This window comes from Pongo abelii, chromosome 9 (genome assembly GCF_028885655.2).
Source record: "Pongo abelii isolate AG06213 chromosome 9, NHGRI_mPonAbe1-v2.0_pri, whole genome shotgun sequence".
NCBI classification, from domain to species: Eukaryota; Metazoa; Chordata; class Mammalia; order Primates; family Hominidae; genus Pongo; species Pongo abelii.
Genome location: NC_071994.2, coordinates 137700702 through 137726067, shown reverse-complemented (window position 1 = coordinate 137726067; position 25366 = coordinate 137700702). Strand labels below are relative to the sequence as shown.

Here is a 25366-nt window from a genome sequence, read left to right as displayed (position 1 = left end):
CCCCCAAAATTCAGTTCACTTCCACCAACACTGACCAAGCACCTACGGTGTTGGAGGCTCTGCACCAGGTGCTGGGAATGTGAAACATCAAATAATCCAAAAATCCAAATCTAGTGTTTTCTGTTTAGCTTTGGAAGGGTTATGTGGGTTGCTTTTTTTTTTTTTTTTTTTTTTTTTTTTTTGCTGCTACAGCAAATTTACTTTTCTAATGAGGTTTAGCTCCAGCCAATATTAAAATGAGCCTGCGCTCCCTGCGCACACACCAGCTGACAGCAGGGCAGGAGGCAGCTTCCGCGCCAAGTGCCTGGCAGGGATTAAGGCTTTGCCACTGATAAGCCCAAAAGTGGAGAGTATGAGTCTGGATCAAGAGTTGACTGGATTTGAGGACTAACCTTGCCCAGGGGGCTGTGGGTTCCACGGCTCAGTCTTCTGAGCCATGGCAGGAGCTCTCTCTTCTCATACGTGCGAAATGTGAGCCAGCTCTCTGCTCACAGGAAGAAGACCTAGAGGGACGGGGGAGTGGAGACATGAAGGCACGGCGTGGGGAGTGCCAGTGGCACTGTAGTTGGAGGCCTGGCTCTGCCCGTCCTCTCTGGCTGGCTGTGTGGGCCGGAGTCCTCTCCTTCCCCTCTGCCTGTCTTGCGTCCTCTGTCTATGGCAGGTGAGCAATCTGGCCTCTGAGGCCATGAGTCTCTCTTTGAACTCTGGGCTACTCATTTGGCCATTGTTCAGAAACTATTAGAGCCCCACACTGGGCATGGGGGGGCTGCATCCGTCCCCACCCTGAGCAGCTCCTCAGTCACACCAGCCACATTTCAAGTGGGCAACAGCCGCATGTGGCTAGAGGCTGCTGTCTTGGGCGGCACAGATACAGAACGTTCCCGGCAGCACGGAAAGTTCTAGTGGACAGAGTGTTGTGGACCTGAGCCTGCACAGGTGTTTTGGAAGGGTGGCTAAGCGCAAGGTCCTACTGGCTGGATTCAGATCCTAGTTCTGCCACTTAGTAGCTGTGTGGCCTCAGGACGTTGCTTAACCTCTCTGTGCCTCAGACTTCTAGCTTTTAAAATGAGGGTAATAATAGGATGTTTCTGAGGAGGAAATGAGTCATTACAGTTAATCATGGTAATCACTCAGAGCATGCAATAGCAAGAGCTTTTTTATTTTTTATTTGAAACTAGAAAGCCATTTTTATTATTCATTTATTTAACAATTCACTTAAAGGCTTATTGAAAAGCCCACTCTGCCAGGCCGCCCCCCCACCCACCCAATCAACACAAGTCCTGGCCACCTCTCTGACCCTTCCTGAGCCTCCACCTCCTCCCCTAGGATGGGATTATTCCTGACCACACATCCCTGGGAGCTAGAAAGATGAGGAAAGCAACCTCGCTTTATGCAGATGCAGCCAGATAGAAGGGCTGACGCTTTTTGGAGGTGAGTGCCACTGAAATTCTGTTTTGTCACTAAAAAGCATCTGCTAAGCCCCCACACTTTCGGAATAAGAGCAGCAAAGGAGGCATGGTTAGCTGCCACCAGCCAGCACCATGCCGAGCAGGGATGGAGGAAGGGATGTGAGGGGCCCCTGCCTGGGCTCACCCCTCCCTGGTCTGGAGGGCGAGAGCCCAGAGGCTGCTGTGGGCTTAGTGGAGGGAGCAGAGCCTGCAGGTCTCAGAGGCCAACTGTGCTGCCAGGAGCCCCCCGGGTGCTGGTCCCAGCTGCTTCTGCAACTCATTGTGCCACAGACACTGGTGGGGCCTCAGCTTCCTCATTTAAGACAGGAGGGACAGGGCTGCATGAGCGTTTCCTTACCTGGAAAAATCACTTCCACAGAGCGACCCGAGCCGGTGGCCAGAGGGAGGGAGCCTGCCTGCCAAGCCACCAGGGGTGGAAGGTGAGGGCTGGCCTGAGGGGCAGGAGCTGGCCATTGGTAGCCAGGCTGGTGCTGGACACCCCAGGCTACCTGGCTGCCAGCCTTCTCCCAGAAGTTGGATTCTGCAACCCTGGGCTACTCCCTTCTTTTCACAGACGAGGGGACAGACACCCAGAGCAGCCCTGCTCCTGTCTGGGGCCACAGAGCAATTTCACACAAGGCAGAGGCTGCGTGCCCCAGTGCCCTCCCGGGCAGATTGTTGGTACTACTGGCAGGCAGATGTGTGGGGGCTGGGGGCTGCATCCCCTGGGGTCGGGGCACAACGCTGAGACTCCCAGGGCCCCTCACCTCCTCTCTTCTCCCTCAGACGGCTGGCCCAGGAGAACCAACCTCAACTATCCCTGACAGAGCCCTGGGGAAGGTCAGCTCCTTCAGGCCACAGGCAGCAAATTAAAAATACAGACAAACTAATGAAACCCGTGAATCGCTAGCCTGCCAGGGTGTGTCCACGCATCCTGACCAAAGGACCTCACCAGGCGGGTGACCATCAGCGGACCCTCCGTGGCTTCAGACCTGGGTTTGGGGCTGCCCGGTGCCTACCTAGCTGGGACATGAAGCCCTCTGGGTCCCCGTAGCTGATGGGGGGTCCCCTTGGGGGCGTCTTCCGAAGCCTAAGGAGGTCACCACTGCTCTGACACCCTTGAAGATAAGTCCTGACCCCCAAGGAGTGCCGGTGCTGGGTCCCTCTGAGGCAGGGCTGTGGCCACCCCCGTGGTGTTGCTGGCAGGCCGTAGGTGCATATCAACAGTATCAACACCCCCCAACCTGGCTTGCCTGCCCCAGCCCTTCTCCTTCCCTCCTCTTCCCTCATCCACAGACCACAGAGTGGAAGAGATGGCTGCTCGTGGCACGGGGAGGACACTGAGCCCAGAGAGGCCAAGGGACCGGCCAGTTGCACCCACACTGCAGCTGACCGACACAGGCCCGGCCCAGCTCTGCCAGCCTGCCTGGGCTGAAGTACAGCCTCCGGGCGAGCTGCTTTCCTCCCGGTCAGAGAGTTTCTGCACAGAAGCTGAAGTATTACTCTCCTAACTCATCGCCTGTCGATATTAGCTTCTCCCACACATAAATCTCTCTCTCAGAACAAGTGCTCCAGCGCTGTGTCTCTGTAGCTCCCCAGGCCTGAGGACAGCGAGGCAGTTGCAGGCTGTCAGTGGGGCATGCACACTCTTCCCAGTGGCATACCTGGAGCCTTGGAGGGGGGCCTCCCGCGAGCATACCTGTTGCCTGTCACCCTGTGATTCCCAGGCAGGTGCACACTTGAGATCACACACAGACACCCAACCCAGCTGTGAATGCTCACTGAAGCCCAGGGTGCAGGCCCAAAGGGGTGTGCCGTCCTTGACTATGTCTAAACAGATGTTCTGGATGAATGACAGACTCGTTTTCATTGTGATTTAAAAAAACACATAACATAAAACTTACCATCTTAGCCATTTTCAAGTGCACAGTTCAGCAGTGCTGAGTATATTTACATTGTTGTGAAACAGATCTCCAGATCTGTCTCATCTTGACCATTGGAAACTCTGTACCTATTCTGGAAACCATCATTCTCAGCAAACTATGGCAAGGACAGAAAACCAAACACCGCGTGTTCTCACTCATAGGTGGGAACTGAACAATGAGAACACTTGGACACAGGAAGGGGAACATCACACACCGGGGCCTGTTGTGGGGTGGGGGGAGGGGGGAGGGATAGCATTAGGAGATACACCTAATGTAAATGAGGAGTTAACGGGTGCAGCACACCAACATGGCACATGTATACATATGTAACTAACCTGCACGTTGTGCACATGTACCCTAGAACTTAAAGTATAATAAATATGTACATATATATAAAAAAAGAAACTCTGTACCCGTTAAATGATTCCCATTCTCCACAGCATCCCAGCCCCGACAAGCCACCATCCTAGTTTCTGTCTCTATGAATTTTACTACTCTGGATACTTCATAGAAATTGAATCCTTTGATGTTTGTCCTTTTAAGGCTGGCTTATTTCACTTAGCATAGTGTCCTCAAGATTCGTCCATGTCAGGGCATGTGTTAAAATGTTCTCCCTTTTTAAGGCTGAATAATATTCCATTGCATGTGTATTCCGCATTTTCTTTATTTTCTTTATCCGGTCATCTGGTTGACAGGTTATTTGATGCCAGGCTATGGAGCAAAAGCTCAATAAATGGCAATTCTCCCCACTTGCCCTTCCCACTCAGGAGATGTCTGAGCAGAGGGACCACGCAGCAAATACTTCTGCCCAGAGGGAAGCTATGTCACAGGGTCATAGGAGCATCAAGAAGGAAGTCACCCCATTCTATCTGGCTTCTGCTGGCCTCTGGGGCTCCCTTCCTGCATCCAGGGCTGCCCAGGCACCCTGTGGTGCCCAGCCCTGAGTGTGAAGCCCCTGGGCTGAGTGCACCTGGCCTGGTCTTGGGGGCCAAGCAGCTCAGCAAGTGGAGGGACTGTGAGGGAGGGAAGCATGTCCCAGGCAAACATACCGGTGTGAAGGGATGCCTGCCTCCTGCTCTCATCCCTGCTGCCGTCCCAGGACCCCGAGAAAGAAATCGGCCGGGTACTCCTAGAGTCTACCTGGGGACAGGAGCCCAGGAGCGCCTGGAGATCCCCTTCCCCAGGTATGTGGAGGCCTGTCTTGAGCCTGTGCCTGTGCGGCGTTCGGGCTCCATGTCGGTGGTGGACCGTGGATCCGTAGCCGCCCTGGTGCTCACTGTGTGATAGGTGGCCTGGGAAACCCAGAGATAGTATCAGCACACTCTCCTGTCGGGGGCACTGAGACTGAGGACCACAGGATCATCGCACCCGCACCTCCTCTGCTGTGGAGGGCACACGCTGCTCACTCTGGTTCACACATGTGCTCAGGGGGCAAGTCCCCTACCCAAGCCCCTTCAACTTTTTTTTTTAAAACAGAGTCTCGCTCTGTTGCCCAGGCTGGAGTGCAGTGAGAAATCTCAGCTCACTGCAAACTCCACCTCCCCAGCTCAAGTTATTCTCCTGCCTCAGCCTCCCCAGTAGCTGGGTTTATAGGCACCTGCCACCACACCTGGCTAATTTTTGTATTTTTAGTAGAGACAGGGTTTCACCATGTTGGCCAGGCTGGTCTCGAGCTCCTGCCCTCAAGTGATCCACCCACCTCAGCCTCTCAATGTGCTGGGGTTACAGGCATGAGTCACTGTGCCTGACCCAGTTCAACATTTTATGTTAATTGTTTCTTCTCCAGGCAGTGGGGTTAGCTGACACCCCAGAGGAGGGAGGGACCTTAGGGGCAAGGCAGGTGTAACAGAGGGAGGTGGGGGAGCCCTGGAAGTGGGAGGTGGTGAAAGGAAAGTTCTCCAGGAGCCTGAGCCTGCATCCTGGGGAGACGGGGCAGGGAGTGACAGTGCCCAGGGCTCGCTGGCCCTAGACCCCCATGGACAAGTCAGTTCTCTGACAGCTCTGGAGGCAGGAGAAGAGAAGAGGGATGGGGAATCTCTGAAATCACCGGTCCTTCCTGAGTGCCTTTCTGGGAAGCTGGGCAGAGACACAGGACCAGACTGGGCAGGGTGACGGGAGGGAAGCAGCAACCGCGCACTGGGGCATCCCCGCGACTTGACTCTAGCTCAGTGTGTCAGTTCCAAACCTCACTCTCCCCACCTGAAGAAGCAGGGTGACAGGATGGGTGCCCACCTCATCTCAGGTGGCTGCACCGAGGCTACAGCAGAAAAATGCATGAGAAAGTGCCCTGTCACCTGGCCCACCTGTGCAGGGGCACGTCCTCCAAGCAGGAACAGAGGGAGCTGGGGCCACGGTGCCAGGTTCCAGGGGCACCGCCTCCCAACAGTGGTCAAGCTGCCCTCCCCAGGCCACACCCCTTTGTCACAGCTGCATGCTGGTGTGCCCAGTTTCCACTGAGCCCAAACCACAGCACCTCCTCGTGCTGGGGAGAGAGGAATGTGCCGGAAAGGCTGCCCGAAGGCTGGTCGCCACCGAGCCGTGAGGAAGGAGCCAAGGTGCCTCCCTCTGCCCTTCCTCTCCCAGGCACTTGGATTCAGCTGAGTTTTACTTTTTTTTATTTTTTATAATTTCAGCATTTATTTTAGATTCAGTGGTACATGTGCAGGTTTGTTACCCAGGCATATTGTGTGATGCTGAGATTTGGGGCATGACTGATCCTCTTACCCAGGTACTGAGCATAGTAACCAATAGGTAGTTTTTCAACCCTTCCCCCTTCCTTCTTCCTCTGTCTAGGACTCCACAGTGTCTATTGTTCCCATGTCTATGTCCAAGAGTACCCAATGTTTAGCTGCCATTTATAAGTGAGCAGTATTTGGTTTTCTGTTCCTGTGTTACTTCACTTAGGATAATGGCCTCCAGCTGCAACCATGTTGCTGCAAAAAAACATTATTTAATTCCTCTTTATGGCTACGTAGTATTCCGTGGTGTATGTGTACCACGTCTGCTTCATCCAGTCTACTGCTGATGGGCACCAAGCTTGATTCCATCAGTTCCCTGTTATGAATAGTGCTGCAATAAACATATGAGTGTATGTGTCTTCACGGTAAAACGACTTATATTCCTTTGTGTAGACACTCAATAATGGCATTGCTGGGTCAAATGTTTTAAGTTCTTTGAGAAACCTCCAAACTGCATTCCACAGTGGCTGAACTAATCTACATTCCCACCAACAATGTACAAGTGTTCCCTTTTCTCCACAGCCTGGCAAGCATCTGTTGTTTTTTGGCTTTTTAATAATAGCCATTCGGACTGGTGTGAGATGGTGTCTCTTGTGATTTTGATTTGCATCTCTCTAATGATCAGTGATGTTGAGCATTTTTTCATATTTGTTGGCCACTTGTTCGTCTTCTTTTGAGAAGTGTCTGTTCATGTGTTTTGCCCACTTTTTAATGTGGGTATTTGTTCTTTGCATTTAAATTGTCTAAATTCCTGATAGGTTCTGGATATTAGACCTTTGTTGGATGCAAATCTGTAGGTTGTCCGTTTACTCTGTTAAGAGCTTCTTTTGCTGCACAGAAGCTCTTTAGTTTAATTAGGTCCTACTTGTTGATTTTTGTTTGTATTTTGCAGTTGCTTTTGAGGACTTAGCCATAAGAATTTTGCCAAGGCTGATGTCCAAAATGGTGTTCCTTAGGTTTTCTTCTGGGATTCTTAGATAGTTTGAAGTCTTACAACATTTAAATCTTTGGTCCATCTTGAGTTAATTTTCATATATGGTGAGAGGCAGGGGTCCAGTTTCATTCTTCTGCACATGGCTGGCCATCCGCTGAATCTTAAAACGAGGTGGAGGTGGTGGTGTTTGTATTTACCACTGTGTTCTATATGATCTAACATTCATAGTGCCAATTGTGTGCCAGGCCTTATGCTAGGTGTTTTCCATTGATTCCCTCATTTGATCTCAGAGTAGCCCTGTGAGAGTTAAAGGTGAGGAAACTGAGTCACAGGGATATTGGCGTAGCTCCTGCTTTCAGTTGGGCTCTGGGCCCTGGTGTGGGAATGCAGAGGTGAGTAAGGCCAGGCGCCCCCAGAGGAGCTTCTGGCCCAGGGCTAGGGTGCAAATGTGAAAACCGGCAAGCAAAAGGCAGGGCCCAGGGCGGGAAGTCCCACAGTGTGTGCACCTTGAGGGAGCAGACCAGGGCAGGGGCAGGGAAAGCTTCAGAGTGGGAGAGGGAATGCCAAAGGCACAGAGCCCAGGAGAGTCTCCCCTCGCCAGCACCTCACCCAGAACCTCAGAGACAACAGCACCAAGGGAAACTGAGCAGCCTGGGGCAGCACGACAGCAGGAAAGCAGTACTGTGGGGCAGCTGGCTGCTCACATCCTCCCTCCGGGATGTCCCCACCTTGCTCACAGCCTGAGAGGTTCTGCAGGGCTGTTTCAGCTAACCCAAGCCTTGCACACTCAGTTCCAGGGCCAGACCCACCTGGTCACCTGGCTTGCTTATGTCCAGGCCGTGCTGGGCTCCAGCAGGTACCAAGTCGGTCACCATGACCTGTGCCAGGCTCCGTGCTGTGGATGGACACACTCATCCAGCCCATCACGAGAGACCCTTGCTGCAACCAGCACCCAGCATCCCAAGCAGCCCAACCTTGGGCTGGGCCTCCTCTGTAGAGAGGGTCAGATGAGGCGAGGGTCGCAGCCCTCCTAGCTTCCAGGGTCCAGGATTCTAGGGCATCTCAGCCTTTCTGGGTTCTGGACTGCCCTCTGCCACTGCTGGACAGCCTGGCAAAAGGGGAAGTCAGTGCTATTAGCAGCAGCAGCTTCGATGGCCCTTGGGCCCTGCCGTTCATTGGGTAGCAGAATGTGCCTCACACTCTGGGGCCCTACGGGCCTGGCCCCCGCTGAGCAGGCGCCCTGTGGTGGGTGTGCACCCACTGGAGGCGGCACTCCGCCCAAGGGTGTCCTGAGCAAACCACAGGCCTCTCCTAGGGTGCATACATTGCTGGCTGTCTGGGGAGTCTCTCAGAACGGGAGCAGGTTGGTTGGTGTGTTAAGAGCATTTTGCTGGAACCAGGGTCCAAGGGCAGGACCCAAATCCTGGCGTGGTCTCTTCATAGAGCTGGAATGATGTGCATGGCTGATTCTACCCCACCTGTCTCCAACGGGTGAGGTGAGGCTGGAGGCGGGCAGGGATGTGGGGAAACCTCTGAACAGGAGCAAGTGAGAACCCCTTTGCTCCCACCGTGCAGGTGAGAGGAGCCATTCTGGGGTCACCAGCTCATGAAGGCTGAAGTGAGCCCCCCCCAGGGAGGGAGCAAAGCAGAGAAACCATCCAGTCTGCACATGGCACTGGCTCCCACAGCCAGTGCCTGCACGCAGGTAGCAGTGGGCTCTGGTTAGAGAACCCACCACCCACTGCACCTAGAACAGACCTGCTGTTGGTCCATTATTATATCAGCTCATCGCATTTTCAAAAGCATCCTGGTTTGGATAAGGAAGTGTAAGGTCACACTAGCTCTGGTGAACAAGGGCAGGGAAGTCTCAGCTGCCAGCCGGGTGTGCAGCTGCAGCACAGAGGCCTGCCTGGAGCACACAGCTAGGAAGAAACCCATATGTCCCCAGAGGGAGGAGAGGGCCCAGGAGGGAGCCAGCAGTGGACCCAGGGCCAGGAGAGGTGGGACAGAGGCACGGCAAGAACCCCTGCCTGGCCACTGCTGCCCGGAGGAGTGCAAGGGGATGGCTGCTTTCTATCTGGACCTGGGACACTTGAGACAGTCACTCAACCCCCTCATGCCTCAGTTTCTTCATCTGTAAAACATGAACAAACCTTTGGAATTACAAGGGTTTAACCGTTAAATGAGATAACCAACGTGCAATCATTTTGGAAGCCATAAATCACTACTGCGTGTGAGCTGTTGTGTTTAGTAGTTTTTAGGAGCAGCAGCCCCCGCAAACCCCAGTACTGCAGAGAAAGTGAATTGGCCTCTTGGCGTCACCCCATCTATGTTCCAGCATCCGAAGCCATTGGGTGCCAAGGACAGGCACATGAGCTACTCTTTGATTTGAACAGGAACCCAGTTGTGGATTTGTCAGCAGGGCACAGAGCAACACCGAAACCCAGCTAAGAGCGTGCAGACACGTGCCTGTGAACACACGTGTGCTCACTCACAGGGTGCCGGTCATGATCACACATGCGTGCACATGGGTGTCAAGCAGCAGGCCAGCTGCCCTGTGAAGTCACTCAGGCGGGCAGTTCTGTGGTGGCCAGCACAGCCTTGATGCCCTGTCAGAACAGAATACTCAACCCCAGTGGTTTTCTTGAGTCGAATTCCAAGCAACGCATCGAGGAGGACAGGGAGCAGGCAGGGAGCAGGCACCTGAGTCGCTGTGGCCAGACTGGCGTCTCCCCAAATCATCAGCCTCGAGAGAGTGCTGGGCAAGGGGGAGGGGACACCGGGACCAAACCCATGCTTGCTGTTCCTCACGGTGGGGCCCCCTAACTGCCACTCAGGCCCAGGTACACCCCCACACGCGCTGGACCCTGACCGAGGCCTGGCAGAGAGGAGCAGGCAGGGCATGGAGGCCCAGGCAAGTGAGCAGTTGACAGCTGGAAGGAAACGAGACGGATGCTGGTTTGCAACGGCCAGACCTGGTTTGCACTTGGGCATCTTGACTCAACTTGAGAACCCCCTCCCTGGCTCTGGCCCCCCCGTGGCTCTGGGTGGGAAGGGGGCACTGCCCTCTGGCATGGGCTCTCCCTGGCTCTCGGTGGGAAGGGGGCACTGCCCTCTGGCATGGGCTCTCCCTGGCTCTGGGTGGGAAGGGGGCACTGCCCTCTGGCATGGGCTCTCCCTGGCTCTGGGTGGGAAGGGGGCACTGCCCTCTGGCAGGGGTCATGTTGCCTCTCACCACAGGACGAGGAAAGCGTGCCATGTTGGAATTTCACGGATGGAAGCTGGGGGGGCAGAGGTGGCCAGGGAACAGGAGGGAACAGGAGGGAACAGGAGGGACATGGTGGGAGTCATGGGCGGGCCCAGGGCAGGCATCCCTGAGTGCCAGGCTGGGTACGTGGCCGTCAAGAGTGGTACGGGAGGATCTGGGCAGGCCGCGGGTTGGGGTTGGAGGGTCTGGGCAGGTGCGGGTTGGGGTTGGAGGGTCTGGGCAGGCCGTGGGTTGGGGTTGGAGGGTCTGGGCAGGCCGTGGGTTGGGGTTGGAGGGTCTGGGCAGGCCATGGGTTGGGGTTGGAGGGTCTGGGCAGGTGCGGGTTAGGGTTGGAGGGTCTGGGCAGGTGCGGGTTAGGGTTGGAGGATCTGGGCAGGCCGCGGGTTGGGGTTGGAGGGTCTGGGCAGGTGTGGGTTGGGGTTGGAGGGTCTGGGCAGGCCGTGGGTTGGGGTTGGAGGGTCTGGGCAGGTGCGGGTTGGGGTTGGAGGGTCTGGGCAGGTGCGCGTTGGGGTTGGAGGGTCTGGGCAGGTGCGCGTTGGGGTTGGAGGGTCTGGGCAGGCCGCGGGTTGGGGTTGGAGGGTCTGGGCAGGCCGCGGGTTGGGGTTGGAGGATCTGGGCAGGTGCGGGTTGGGGTTGGAGGGTCTGGGCAGGTGCGGGTTGGGGTTGGAGGATCTGGGCAGGCCGCGGGTTGGGGTTGGAGGATCTGGGCAGGTGCGGGTTGGGGTTGGAGGGTCTGGGCAGGCCGCGGGTTGGGGTTGGAGGATCTGGGCAGGTGCGGGTTGGGGTTGGAGGGTCTGGGCAGGTGCGGGTTGGGGTTGGAGGATCTGGGCAGGCCACGGGTTGGGGTTGGAGGATCTGGGCAGGTGCGGGTTGGGGTTGGAGGGTCTGGGCAGGCCGCGGGTTGGGGTTGGAGGATCTGGGCAGGTGCGGGTTGGGGTTGGAGGGTCTGGGCAGGCCGCGGGTTGGGGTTGGAGGGTCTGGGCAGGTGCGGGTTGGGGTTGGAGGGTCTGGCGATGTGCGGGTTGGGGTTGGAGGGTCTGGGCAGGTGCGGGTTGGGGTTGGAGGGTCTGGCGATGTGCGGGTTGGGGTTGGAGGGTCTGGGCAGGTGCGGGTTGGGGTTGGAGGGTCTGGGCAGGTGCGGGTTGGGGTTGGAGGGTCTGGCGATGTGCGGACTCTGAACTGAGGAGGGAAGGCAGGCGTCACAGAGGTCAGCATAAGGGCCACTGCGGGTAAAAACTTGACCTGGCCCAGGATCAGGGGATGGAGCCCTAGGCCGGGGCAGCAGTGGAAGGAGCTGAGGCCCAGCTGATGCAAGGAGAAGGTGGAGTCAAGGGCAGCCCTGAGGTTTTCATGCCAGGACCATGACAGAAAGAAGGGGGCTTGGATGAGAGCTGCTTCCAGAGGAAAGATGGTGGTTGGATCTGAGGTTGTGTGTTAGGTCACAATGGGACATGCCAGACAACAAAAGGGGTATAGCAGCTCCGTGCGAGAGATGGGGAAGCTGAGGCCAAGGGAAATCAAAGGACGCCGTCAGGGGCCTCCTGCTGGTGTTTTCTCCTCTGACGATCCTAGACCCTCTCGTCTCCACCTGCCTCTTCTTTGGAGGTGATGTGGGGCTTTCAGGTCCGTGGCTTCCATCTGCCCTCCAGCAAGCAGCCCGGAGTTTGGTTGGAAGGAGGCAGTGGGAAGCCAGGCTGAGCAGACCCGTTCCCTGCCCCTTCCAGGCTGCAAGGTCAACAGTGACAGTAGCTGTTCTTTATTGGCGCAACTATGTGGCAGACGGTTTGCCTGATTTTTTTTTTTTCTAGTTATCCTGACAGCCTAGTGATAGGATCAGTATTTTTATTCCCGTTTTACAGATGGGAAAATGAAGGCCCAGAGAGGTTACCTCACCAGAATCCTGTAGCAGAGGCGGAAAGAGGCTGGCAGGTGCACAGGGTCATCTGGCTGCGGGGTTCAGAACCTTTCTGCATCGCACGGCCCCTCCATGCACGGCTCTTCCAGGACAGAGGAGAGCAAAGAGGTGGTGGGAGGGAGGTGGCAGAAGGCCATGACTGTAGCTGGGTTCTGCCGTCACCCTCAGTAGCTGTGGGACTAGGCAGGGTCTGAGGAGCTGAGGGCCAGACGTGGCCCATCTGCCTTGGTGTGGGGGACAGACTCTCAGGTATCCTTGGAAGCCCCACCCCCCAGTGCTCATGCCTTCGTGCAGTCCTCATCTTTGGTGTGGATGGCATTCGTGACCAGCTCCTAGCCAGCAGACTGTGCAAAAGCATTGGGCCATCACTCCCAGGATTACACTGTGCTCTGTAAGATTCCATCTGCTAGCACATTGGCTCTACATCCCTTCCTTGCTGGCTTGACAAAGTAAGTGGCCATGTTGGAGAAACTGATGTGGCAAGGATCTGCAAGCAGGCTCCAGGAGCTGAGGGCAGTCCCAGCTAACAGCCAGCAAGAAGCCATGGCCGGCAGTCCCACCACCACCCGAGTGAGCTTGGAAGCAGAATCTTCCTCAGTCAGCCCTCCAGATGAGAACACAGCCCTGCCAATACTTCGCAGCCTTCTGAGACCCTGGACTCCTGACCCGTAGGAACTGAAGAGAGCCAATGGGGGCTGTCCTCTGCCAAGTGTGTAGGAATTGGTTAGATAGCAATAGGATAGGAAATGAATATACTTGTCTTGGGAGTGGAGACATTTCCTTCCAAAAGCGGACCTGGCTTTTAGAATGGGCCTAGGGCAAGGATGGAAAGGTAGCAAGGAAGGAGGGCAAAGGAGGTTGGGGAGCGAGCACCTTTCAATACCAGACTTCTCCCCCAATCCCAGGCTGGGCTCCAGGGTTCTTTACAAGGACTGCTTGCCAGTCCCACAAATCCCAAAGATAGCATGACCCTCAGTAATCCCTATCACGCAGGCAGGGGCCAAGTGGCCAAGTGGTGCTCTGTGTACCATCATCCAGTCACGGTTAACACATTCCTGCCGAACGCCTTTCTCCACTCGGCCAAGCAGAAGCACCCCCACCCCCATCACCCATCATGACCTGCTGTGGGATGGCTCCTCTCTGGGGTCTTCCAGGGGCCTGGCTCACCATTGTCCGGCATCCCAGAATCCTTTATCAGGTTTGTTTCCTTCAGCTAGCCTTCTCTCCAGCTGCTGCTGCCTCTCCGGCTCTCCGGCCCCCTGCAGAGCATCTGTGTGCCCATCCCCGCTTCCCCACTTGTCCCCGGGCATGCCCCAGCAGAGAGCAGCAGCATGTGATGTCGCCACACAACGAAGCCCCAATTCTTGCTTCAGGACCTCCTGCATGGAGGCTCTGGGGTGAGTGGATGAACTGCTGCCTGAAGACCACTAGCTACATGATTCAGGGAACTTCAGTAACACCAGCTGGGGCCAACAGTGTATTCGGTTCAGATTCCTGCAGTTAACCAGAATGGACTTTTGCTTGCAGAGTACTATACTAAGCCAAACCCCAATTTTCATTTTTTACTGAATCATAATCAAAATCAAAGCCAAAGACTATTTCTGAAAAAAAGAAAAACAAAGGAACTACCTAAAAAAAGTCAGTGAATTACATTTCTGATGCTGGAAGAAAACCAAAGCGTGAAAGTATTCTCTGCACCAAATCAGAACAAAACTAATACTTCCTTCTACCCAAGCCCTTGGCTGGGTTTTCCCAGTTACAAGGGAACAAGATGGTTTGAGATCTGGAATTCACGCTGCCCTTCCATCAGCAGTCCCAAGCATGAGCCCGCAGTGACCCAGGCTGGGAAGCAGAGTGCAGACATCCCAGGGCCCGAGCCTGCCACTCTTCCTCCATGAGCATGGCGAAAGCAGGGTGGGGGGAGACCGGCAGTGCCTTCCTGCGGGCACTCGGCCTGACCACTGAGGTAGGCCACGCAGGGGGTGAAAAGTCAGGGGGCTCTGGCCTTGGAGCAGGGTTGCCCAGTGGGTGGGTACAAGGGTGGACCAGGGGAGGGTCTGCAGGGGGAGATGGAGTGGGCACGGGTGGCACTGGACACAGAGGCCAAGGCCCGAGTTTGAGCAGCTCTGTTGGCACCTAACGCTGTGACCTTGGGCCGATCACACAGCCTCTCCGAGCTTCGGTGTCCTCACATGCAAAATGGGGACGAGATCTGTGTATCTGCCTCATGGCCTGGCTGCTCTGAACATCGAGGGACTGGGCTTTATGAAAAAGGGGGTCTTACTGTTTCAATGTAAGATTCGAGTGGAATCTGCTATGGGACCCCTCCCCAACCTTCTGCAGTCAGTGACCAGGGCAAAGGAGGAGCAGGGGCCTGGGAAAGTGGCTCCTATATGGTGTGAGGTCAGTGCCTGTGTCCTGCCCCCCAGCAGGGCTGTGGTGCACCCGGGAGGCGGTGGTGCTGGGGGCGGGAGGGCCGGGGTTAGGTTAATGAAGTATGGATTGACTGGGCTGGGAGCTGATTAGCTGTGGCATCAGGCATTTCCTGAGCAGCGCCTGCAGAATCAATACTAATCCGCTGATCCCATTAGGGGCACCTGGAGATCTGTGGGACAAAGCCTGTCCCTCCCTCTCTTTGGGGGCAGTCGGGTTCCTGGGTGACAGAAGATGATATGAACAGCAGCTGTCTTAACCAGCAGGTTGGTGTTCTGCATCCGGTCCGCACAGCACACTGACTGGTGCCTGTGTGATGCCGGGGGCTCCCTCTGCTGTCACCACTGAGCCCACGCCCTCAAGAGTCAGTGACGCTGGTTCCCAGCGTGTTCACAGCGCCCACCGTCTCGCTTATTATCACAGAATGTCATGTAAACTGCTGAAATAGCGTGTTGAAGTAAATGTGTTGTTTCTATGAAAATTTCATAAGGTGAGTCCAGAAAAAAGTTCTCCAAATTAGGTAAAAGCTGGTAGGGAAAAGTCATATTCTAAAGGGTACTACAATCAGACTGCTCACCAAGTGCTCTTCAGCTCTTGAATCGCTTTAAAGAAATCAAAACTGGAGACGGCAGCAGGATGTCAGACGGTCAGCACAGACCTCCCTGACCCCGTGTTGGCTGAGCGGAAGTGCTGAGAGCCAGCAAGGATGGGTCGTTTGGATTTGGGAAAAGTTAGCATGCATTGTGCAGTCCTGGGGAAACATCATCTATCGCACAACTGGCTCTGCAAGTTACTTAAATTGAAATGTAGGGCATATGTATGTATCGTTTGGAAAGATTCTTCGCCTTAATGGACTTTTTTGATTAACCACTTAGCTACTGTTCCCAATCTTACTGGGTAAAAAGGCTTTTATCGTCCTCCAGAGATGAGTACCTTGGACAGTGTCTGAGCTTGTTTATAACCTACCACGCACACGCATACAGGCCTTTGGGAACATTTTGCGTTCACACGTCACCTGCACTGGAGCGAGCTGTGTCGTTTCTTCCCCTCCGGACTGAACAAAGCTTCCCCACCCATACTGCTGGATTGCCCACAGAATCCAACACAGTGCTTTGCCTGCTACAGATGCTCAATTAATATTTGTTGAGTGAAATTAAATAAGCTCCTCTCCTCAGGGACTGAGGCATTGCTGAGGCCTCAGGCTCGGAAGAAAACCTTTCCATGCATTTACAATCGGCCAGTTGAACCAACCCTGCACATGCTCCAGCCTCACATGTTCTGCCCCAGCCTGGGTCAATCAGAGCCTTCCCATCTGAGTCCCAGACACCCCTAGTCCTTATTCACAGCCCACAACACCCTAAAACCCATAGACAAATTCTTCTCTGGAGGTGCCACGGCTCATATCTGTAATCTCAGCACTTTAGGAAGCCAAAGCAGGAGGATCTCTTGAGCCCAGTAGGTTGAGACCAGCTGGACAGTAATAGTGACACCCTGTCTCTACAGAAAAGAATTTTAAATTAGCTGGACGTGATGGCATGTACCCATGGTCCCAGCTACTTGGGAGGCTAAGGCAGGAGGATCACTTGAGCTCCGGAACTCCAGCCTGCAGTGAGCTGTGATCATGGCACTGTACTCCAGCCTGGGTGACAGAGTGAGACCTTGTCTCTCAAAACAAAACCAAATGCCACAAATTCCTGCAGAGAGGTGTTCCCAGCATGGCCAATCTCCATAGGCATACTGGCCCTTACGTCAGGACTCAGTTCCATGGGAGGCTGTTTTGTCGGCACTCTTGCCTCGCCTCTGGCCCTAGGTGCCCACTGAGCTACACTTTCCTCACATAGGACATCCCTTCATCTTCGCAGAGCCCTATGGTAACCTCCAGTTGCTAAAATGGCAGGATTGTTGAAACTTCCAGCTCAACCTCCCTACTGTAAAGATGAGGTCAAGGAGGGCAATCAGCATGACCCAGGTCCCCATGGAGCACCTGCCGGACACGTCCAGGCCACCACCCTCCCACTCCCATGTGCTGCTCCAGCTTCTGCTCCCCATCCGGGAACCACCCTCCACTCTCCCACAGGGCAGCGCTTGCTTCCACCTGAGGCTCTGAGGACAGCCGGGGAGGGCAGGGCACAACCTTTTGTGTCTCTACTTGCTGAGACGCCTGAGATCTGAGGTTGGTCACAGACATGGTGCAAGGGTTGGGATGGGAGTTGTGACCATGGCAGGCCTGGGCCCTACACTCAACACACACTGCCCACGCCGCGTCCTGCCTCTCCACGAAGTCCCCCTTGTGCCGCCACCCATCTCCTCCTCTAGCACCCCATTCTTCCCTGTGCTTGCCCCCACCTCCCGGGCTCTCCTGGGTGTGGCCAAGCCACTCCTGCACCTTTGTGCTGATTCTTCTGCCCGACCCAAGGGCCTACAAGCCATTCTGGGGTCCTTGTTGGAGACAGCCTGCGACCACAGACAAACACCGCCCTCCTCCAAGCCCCAGGCAGAAGCAGCAGGCTGCGAGAGGGGACCAGTGCTGGCCAACCTTGCAGCCCCGTCTCAGACTGGGGCCCAGAGCTGGGGGCAGGTGCAGCCCACCCCGCTGCCTGGCCCCAGGCCCCTGCCCAGCCCAGGCTTCACGTCCCACGACCCGCCCCCTGCCGGCCAGCTGGCGTTCTCCAGGCTGGGGGCTCTCCGTGTTCTGCTTGATAACCGCCTAGTAATTAGCTCCACGATTTTGCTACCATGCTTATAATAGCCTCCATTAAAGTTATGGGGTTTTCAAGCCATAATGGCTTCCAGAGTAATTAATGCACAACTGGGTTTATTGCTGAGTTTATTTTTAGAGATTTTCTCCCTCTCTCCCCCTCCCTTTTCTCTCATAGATATTTTGACCAAAAAGACTGGATGGGAGCAGAAAGCACCTCACGGCACCCTTGCCCACAGGCCCCGTCCTCCCCTCTCTTCCCTTCCCACCCCTCTTTCCTGCTCCAGCCTCCAAGCAGGTGCTAGGGCCCTGCAGTGGGGGTGCCATTGCAGAGGAGGGTGGCTGTGGTCCAGGCCAGAGGAAGCATTTGGCCTGTGTGTGCCCCTTACCCAACCTGCGCCTGGCCCAGGTTCGAGAGGCTTGGGGGCCTGGGACCTCTTATCCTATGCCCCCGATGACAGCATAGAGCCAGATGGCCTGGACTCAGTTCCGGCTCCACCATTTCCTAATGGCTGACCTCAGGCAAGTTACTGCCCTTCTCTGGCCTTGATGAGCCCACAGGGACCACGGCCATGCCTACTGCACAGGGCTGCTGTGACGCTGCAGGAGCAGGTGCATGTGAAGAGCTAAGCCTCATCTTTGGACACCTCTCATGCTATAGGAAAGTTTGTATAAACAACAGTGCAAGCGGGCACAAGGGAGGCTGAGCAGGTGCCAGAGTGGGCAGGGCTGAGAGGCTGCCCCAAAGGAAAGGGAGTGGCCCACAGGGACTGAGCTGGCATGACACTCATCTTCTCTCCTTGGCTTTCTCCATCCTGGTATTAGAACCTTCACCAAAACCAGGAGCACTGGAGAAAGCTCCTTCGAGAGTCTCTGAGAACACAGAAGAAATCTTCCTGGACATTTTTGAAGCCCCAGCCAGGCCCAGCCTCCCCATCCTTCATCAGATGTGGCCTAAGATCACACCTACCAAAATGTGTCTTGACACACAGCCCCATGCAGCCCCAGCAGTGGCCTGGGTGTGGAGGGACAGGCTAAATCTGGGGGATGTGGCATGAGGTTACTTGCATCTCAGAACACAAGACCCAGCAGGCATCCCGTGTGGGGTTCTAGGCTCTGTCCCTCACTGGGCCAGCAAAGAGGAGTTTGGGGGCGGACACAGACACACACAGCCTAGAATATCCACTATCTCCTACGTGCCTGTGACGTTGAACCCCAGTGGGTCTTCCACTCCCCAGGGAATGGGTGGGGGAGTGGAAGAGTGGGCCTCTGATGGCAGGGTGTGGGCAGGGGATGCCAGCCGTCCCAGGAGACCACAGTGCTCCTTAATGGAAGGGATGCCAGCTGTCCCAGGAAACCACAGTGCTCCTTAATGGAAGACAAATCCTGGTCTTCCACAGGCGTCAGACTATTTGGAGAGAGGACCCAGTGAGGAGAGGAAAACACACTATTTTGGAAACTCAGGGGCTAAAAATCCTCCTCAGCCGTAGCGCTCGACTCTGCCTGAAATGGTGAGCACACATGAGCTGGGGCAGGAGCAGGCAGCATGGCCCCCAGGTGAGGTACTGTCCCTATCCAACACTGGGCACTGGGACGGGTGGGCACAGCGAGGCTGGCTGGGCTGCCCGAGGCTGCCGGCCCTCCCCACCACCCCCACGGGTCCCTGCTGCATCGTGCATGGTGCTCAGCACAGAAGTGAAAAGGGAGAAGAGGACGTGACAGTTTCCAAGGTGGTCAGGAGGTCTCTTCACCCAGTGTCTTCGCCATGTGAGAGAACAGTTCCCAGGGATACTACCAGTGGACACTCTGCAGGACTGAGGAATCCCAGTGGCTCATTCTCCTCACTTGGGCCCCCTGCTGTTGTCATTTTGGAGGACTGTCTCCCCTCAATGTGGCAGCCCCTGCGGGGACCCTTCTTCTCCTTGCTGCTGCCCAGCCTAGCACCTGGTGCTCTGTCCTGCACAGAGCGGTGCTCCACAAGGATGTCCTATCCACACGGAAGAGGAAGGCACTCTCGTACTTCCCCCCAGGGCCCATCCCAGAAACATCTCTTCTTTGTCCTCAAAAGACTGTCACCAAAATGCAAATTGAAACCACAGTGAGATACTATCTCACACCAGTCAGAATGGCTATTACTAAAAAGCCAAAAACTATTAGCTGCTGGTGAGGCTGCAGAGAAAAGGGAACACATATACTCTGTTGGTGGGAATGTAAATTAGTTCAGCCACTATGGAAAGCAATTTGGAGATGTCTCAAAGAAAACAGAGCTGCCATTCTAGCCAGCAATCCCATTACTGGGTATGTATCCAAAGGAAAATAAAGTGTTTCACAAAAAAAACACCTGCACCTGTATGTTCATCGCAGCACTATTCCCAATAGCAAAGACATGGAATCAATCTAGGTGCCCATCAGTGGTGGATTGGATAAAGAAAACATGGTACATATACAGCAAGGAATACCACACAGCCATAAAAAAGGACAAAATCATGGCCTTTGCAGCAGCATGAATGCAGCTGGAGGCCATTATCCTGAGCAAATTAACACAGGAACAGAAAACCAAACATGGTGTGTTCTCACTTATGAGTGAGAGCTAAACACTGGGTACTCATGACTGTAAACATGAGAAGAATAGACACTGGGGACTCTAAAAGGAAGAACGGCTGAAAAACGACCTGTTGGGTACTATGCTCGTACCTGGGCAACGGGATTCATCATACTCCAAATCTCAGCATCACATGCAATATGCCCTTATAACAAACCTGTACATGTGCCCCCAAATCTAAAATGCTGAAGTTATTTTTAATATAATAATTTATGGTACATATATGGTTAAAAAAAAGAAAAAAGAGAGAGAGAAAAATAAAACCTCTCGCCCCTTTATCCAGGCTTTGATAAGTAGCTGCATTTTAGGGCTGCACGGGAGTTACCCTGTTTAATTCTGAGAATGACCTTATGAGGTAGGGATCCACAGTGCCCCATTTTATAGATGGGAAAACTGTGGCATGGAGAACTGAAATGACTTGGCAAAGGTCTTACAGCCTGTGGGTGGCACAGTTGGGATTTAAACCTGGTGTCTCTGCAGTATGTGCTTCTGACCCCTGCACCCTACTGACTTTCATAAATGGAGCAGCGCCATGGCCCTGTGCCTGTGGGAAGGACAGAGCCCATTCCACTCAAACAGGCAGACAAAAGAGGTCCTCAGGTGACGGACAGTTGAGGCTCCATTGTGGAACCCCCGATGCTGTGTGTCCCAGAGCAGGGCCCAGCCTTGCTGGCATCCATTCCTATACCTGGGTCTCTGGCTATCCGCTTCTGCTCTCTCTTGCAGGTGTCCACCCCCCAGAGTTCCTGACCCCCGCCTCTGGACAGCAACCCCCTCTCGGACTCCAGTTGGGCCGGACTCTCCAAACCTGCTTCCGCAATGGGTGGGTTGTGAGTGCTGGTAAGACCTGCTAGCCAACATTCAGCTGCTCTGTCCTCTCCATGCCTGGCCGGCCCGGCCCATGCCTGTTCTTTTCTCCCCTGTGCTGCCGCCGCCCGTGGCCGCCCCTCTCCTGAACTTACCGCCACTCAGGTAATGAGGAGCCGTGGGTGCAGCCAGCCTTGGAGATGCCGAAGAGACGGGACATCCTAGCGATCGTCCTCATCGTGCTGCCCTGGACTCTGCTCATCACCGTCTGGCACCAGAGCACCCTCGCACCCCTGCTCGCGGTACATAAGGGTGAGCACGCACGCATGCCCTGCCTGCCCAGCTGGGCCTTGGTAGTGACAGTGACCACAGCTGACACGCAAGGTTCTTGCTTGTACTCACTAAGCTAGGAGGAACCACGGGATCATCTAGGCCCCTTCGTGAGTCTTGCACCCCTTTGGGAATGGGAAGCTAATGGAAGCTACCCACAGAGTTTTAAGAGGTCCAGGATGGTAGGTTGGCAGACACCAAGACAGCTGCCTTGAAAGAAGAGCTTGTTACTCTCAGCACCCAAGAGGAGGGGGCGCACCATGAAGTGGGGAAGCGAAGGGAGTGGGAGGGAGTCTTTAGTGTGGTTTTGGTAGGAAGGAAAGTGGTTTTCTTAGGAAGGGAAGGGCGAAGCACTGTCAGCAGCTGAGCTGGCCCAGAATTGCAGTCTGAAGAATGTCAGTGGGTTTAGGATATGGGCGTGGTTTCTAATTGTCTGGTATTGCCCTGGGGTGGTTTAGGGCAGCGGAAGATTGGCTTGGGTGGGAGAGCTCCTTAAAGGTGGTGGTGGGTGTGAGCTCTAGATCAGGTAGTTTGCATATGAAAAGTGTATTTGCAGGCAAGGTGTATACTGTCACTAGGAATTAGCTAGTCCTGGGAGGGGCAGTCCCTCCCCATATCTGCAAGTCCCCCAAGATGTCAACACATCTTAAAATACAGAAAAATTTTTAAAACAGACATCATTAATACACACACATGCACAGAAAGACATGCACGCACAGCTTCACAGGCCGTTTCATGACACGCAAGGAAAGCGACCATTCTGAAGTGAATGGTGGGGGAGGAATAGGATTTCTGGCCTGCAGTGTGTTTTAAACCCTTTCACAGAGAGTATATTGTTTGCCTCTCTTCTTTTCCTGTGTAGGAAACCCTGATTTAGTGCTACCTGGTGGAAATAGGGCTGGAGAGAGGAAAAGTCCCGTGAAGAACTAGTGGAAGAACTAGGGGTAGAACTCCTTTCCCCTGGCTGTGGGTCCTGGGTTGCCTTTCCCTCTCACATCGAGCTCTCTACACTCAAACCTGCCACGCACCCCACAGCTGGCTGCCCCAGCTCTTCAGCACTTTGTCTCGTGCTCTCTTCTGCCCCTCCCCCACTTACATGCACAGACTCAACACGGGTCAGGCAGCTGTTCATTTGCAGTGTGCATGATACTACCTGGCAGTGTGATAAACAAGAAGGCACCAAGCCCATGCAGAGAGAGGTGGTGAGTGCCTGTAACCCCAAGATGCAGGCAGTGTCCAAAAATCACAGCCTGAAGTCATGCTGCTCCTCACAGTCGAATACCAAGTCCTGCAAACCCCTAGCTGTTCCTGAAGCTTGCATGAGGAAGGGCCAAGCTCAAGATTGCAGCAGCCCACTGCCCATGGCTGGCACTTGGCGCATGTGTTCCTGACATCATCCTCTCCTCCCGACTCTAGCGCCTCTTCTCAGTGCTTGTCAGTTTAGAATCATTGTTATCTTGCAAATACATCACTCCAGAGGGGTTAAAACTACTATATATAAAGCGACATGATATCGTGTCGATTGCGTTCTTGGCAGAGCTCCAGCACTGGAGACGTCAGGCTGTTTGCTAAGCACTGATGGTGCTGCCTGAGGCTGGGGACTTGGCATTCTGTCTCCTCAGAGCATGCCAAGAGCGAGCGAATGAAAGCTGCAGCTGAGTGAAGTTAGGGTCACCAGGAGGCCTTTAGGACCCAAAATTGCAGACGCCCTGAAGCCAACGGGAAGGGCAGAGCCCAGGAGCACAGGCGGTAGCCGTGCCCTAATGTATGGGGACTTTCCCAGGGCACAGGTCCACTGCACGCTTGGGATGATTCGGGTGGCAGAGAGGTGGACAAAGTGGCTCTAAACCTCCTCTCAAGGCCTCGGTTTCCAAACCTTTACTGCCCATAGGATAAATTAAGCCTTCTATCCAGGTCAGAACCCTAGACACCCATCCCACTTTCTTCCACCTTGCTCTTCTCACAGTTTGCCCCCAAGCTCCTCTAAGCAGTCCCCTTTGAGCGACTGCATCTGTGCTGGTCGCCTCCCCCGACCCTCAGCAATTGCTGTGTGCCTTGTGCCATTTGCCCATGAGAACTCCTGAAGAGCCAAGAGCAGGTCTCCTGGGTCCGTTCAAATGGGCTCCACGCTAGCAGTGGAGGCCAGAGGGAGGCAGCAGAAGAGCTGATGCACAGGGTCCTCCCCTTTGGTGTGACTTGCTCGTTCTGTCCGCACCGATTGCCTGAAGCTAGAAGGAAGCAGAGTTGGCCACTGCCCTCCCGCAAGAGAGGAAACTGCCTGGCGGTGCTCTCAGCCCTTGGCATGTGTCCACTCATTAATCCACATAATAACTCGATAAGTTCGATGCTATTATTAGCTCCATTTTACAGTTGCTGAAATTGAGGCACCAGAATCTAAGCAGCTTGCTCAAGGGCATAGGGTTTGTAATGGCAGAACTGGGCAGGGTCTCAGCCCCGGCCGGGCTTTCTTACCTTTACCACCCGACAGTAAGCTAGGACAGGAGGGCCACACCGTCATTGGTGCGTGGGCCCTTCCGATGGAAGGACAGAATTTGGAGAGAAGGGACGCATGGAAAACAAGAATCCCAATGGCCCTGATTTCTCCTCTTGCTAGGACTGCTAGATCTACATATATCTTGGCAACTATGGGCAAAACCCACAAGAATAAAATGTGGTTAAATAGGAAGTTCTGCACCAAGATCCAGAGAATGCCTTACATAAGGCCAGGAGCGAAGAGGCCCCGCTTGACTGTAGGGCTTGAGAACTGGGGGAGCTGCCTCAGGCTCCTGCAGGCCCCCAGTGTGCTCTGGCTGCTGCAGCAGTGGTGCGGCCCTGGGGCTTTGCGGCCTCCACAGCACAGTGGGGCAGTGCCACGTGCTCCGCCAGCCCGGCTCTTCTAGCCCAGCCCTGCGCAAGGCAGTGTGGCCAGCTCCCTCCTGATGAGTAGGGCTAGCGAGGGGAGGGTCAGGACGCCTTTTCATAGGAAAATCAGCACATTTAGGAACTGAGGATGCCATCTTGGAATATGGACAACCGCACTCAAATAGCTAGAGGGCTGCAAAGGTGGGAAGGGAGAGGTCATTTCTGTGTCATCAGAACCAGGACCCTCACAGAGAGGATCCCAGGGCTGCAGTTTTCAGCCTTAGAGCTAACAGGTCAGGCAGGGCAGGGGTCTGAGCAGCCCCTGCAGCGCGGGAGGGGAAGGTGCCCCGGCAGGGTGGGTGGCGTCCTGCTCTGAATCTAGGGCCGTAGCCAGCGCTCTCCTCCCGCATCGCCTGTCTCCCAACTCGGCAGATGAGGGCAGTGACCCCCGACGCGAAGCGCCGCCCGGCGCCGACCCCAGGGAGTACTGCATGTCCGACCGCGACATCGTGGAGGTGGTGCGCACCGAGTACGTGTACACGCGGCCCCCGCCATGGTCCGACACGCTGCCCACCATCCACGTGGTGACGCCCACCTACAGCCGCCCGGTGCAGAAGGCGGAGCTCACGCGCATGGCCAACACGCTGCTGCACGTGCCCAACCTCCACTGGCTGGTGGTGGAGGATGCGCCGCGCCGGACGCCGCTGACCGCGCGCCTGCTGCGCGACACCGGCCTCAACTACACGCACCTGCACGTGGAGACGCCCCGCAACTACAAGCTGCGCGGAGACGCCCGCGACCCACGCATCCCGCGGGGCACCATGCAGCGCAACCTGGCCCTGCGCTGGCTGCGCGAGACCTTCCCGCGCAACTCCAGCCAGCCTGGCGTGGTCTACTTCGCCGACGACGACAACACCTACAGCCTGGAGCTCTTCGAAGAGGTGAGGGGGGGCCCGACAGGGAGCAGCGGGACCTCCGGCTGCGGGGAGTGGAGGGGCTTCCCGAGGAGGGGTTGTGGGTGTGGAGGGGCTTCCCGAGGAGGGGTTGTGGGTGTGGAGGGGCTTCCCGAGGAGGGGTTGTGGGTGTGGAGGGGCTTCCCGAGGAGGGGTTGTGGGTGTGCAGGCACGCGCGGGGGGCAACCGGGAAGCGGTGCAGGGCTGGGAGCCGGGCAGGCAGCAGAGAGCCAGGGAAAGGGATGAAGTGCGGGCTGAAGCATCCCCCGCAAGTTAGGGGGAAGGCAGGCGGTTCTGGAGCCCCTAAACCACATTCCTGGCCCTAGTGGTATCCTCTGAATGGGTTTGTGAGTAGGTCACTCCGCGGGACTACCAGAAACCTCTTAGGTGGAACAGTGTGAGCTTGCCTGAGTATATGGGCTGTGTTAGTCTGGGGGAGAAGGGAGGCATTTC

General features: G+C 55.3%; 1 protein-coding gene across 5 annotated transcripts in view; it reads left to right on the top strand.

Moving 5' to 3' along the window:
• The window catches only part of B3GAT1 (beta-1,3-glucuronyltransferase 1), a 34991-nt gene that overhangs the window by 3520 nt on the left and 6105 nt on the right, over positions 1-25366 (top strand). For 4 of the 5 annotated variants that reach the window (XM_054525468.2, XM_054525465.2, XM_054525467.2 and 1 more), the window contains exons 2-4: positions 20688-20784; positions 20934-21080; positions 24393-24901. In XM_054525468.2, the coding sequence (XP_054381443.1) occupies positions 20781-20784; positions 20934-21080; positions 24393-24901 (660 nt within the window). In that variant the 5' untranslated portion in view covers positions 20688-20780. Of the gene's footprint in view, positions 1-20687; positions 20802-20933; positions 21081-24392; positions 24902-25366 lie in introns of all 5 variants that reach the window. The other variant, XM_054525469.2, reaches the window with a different exon arrangement.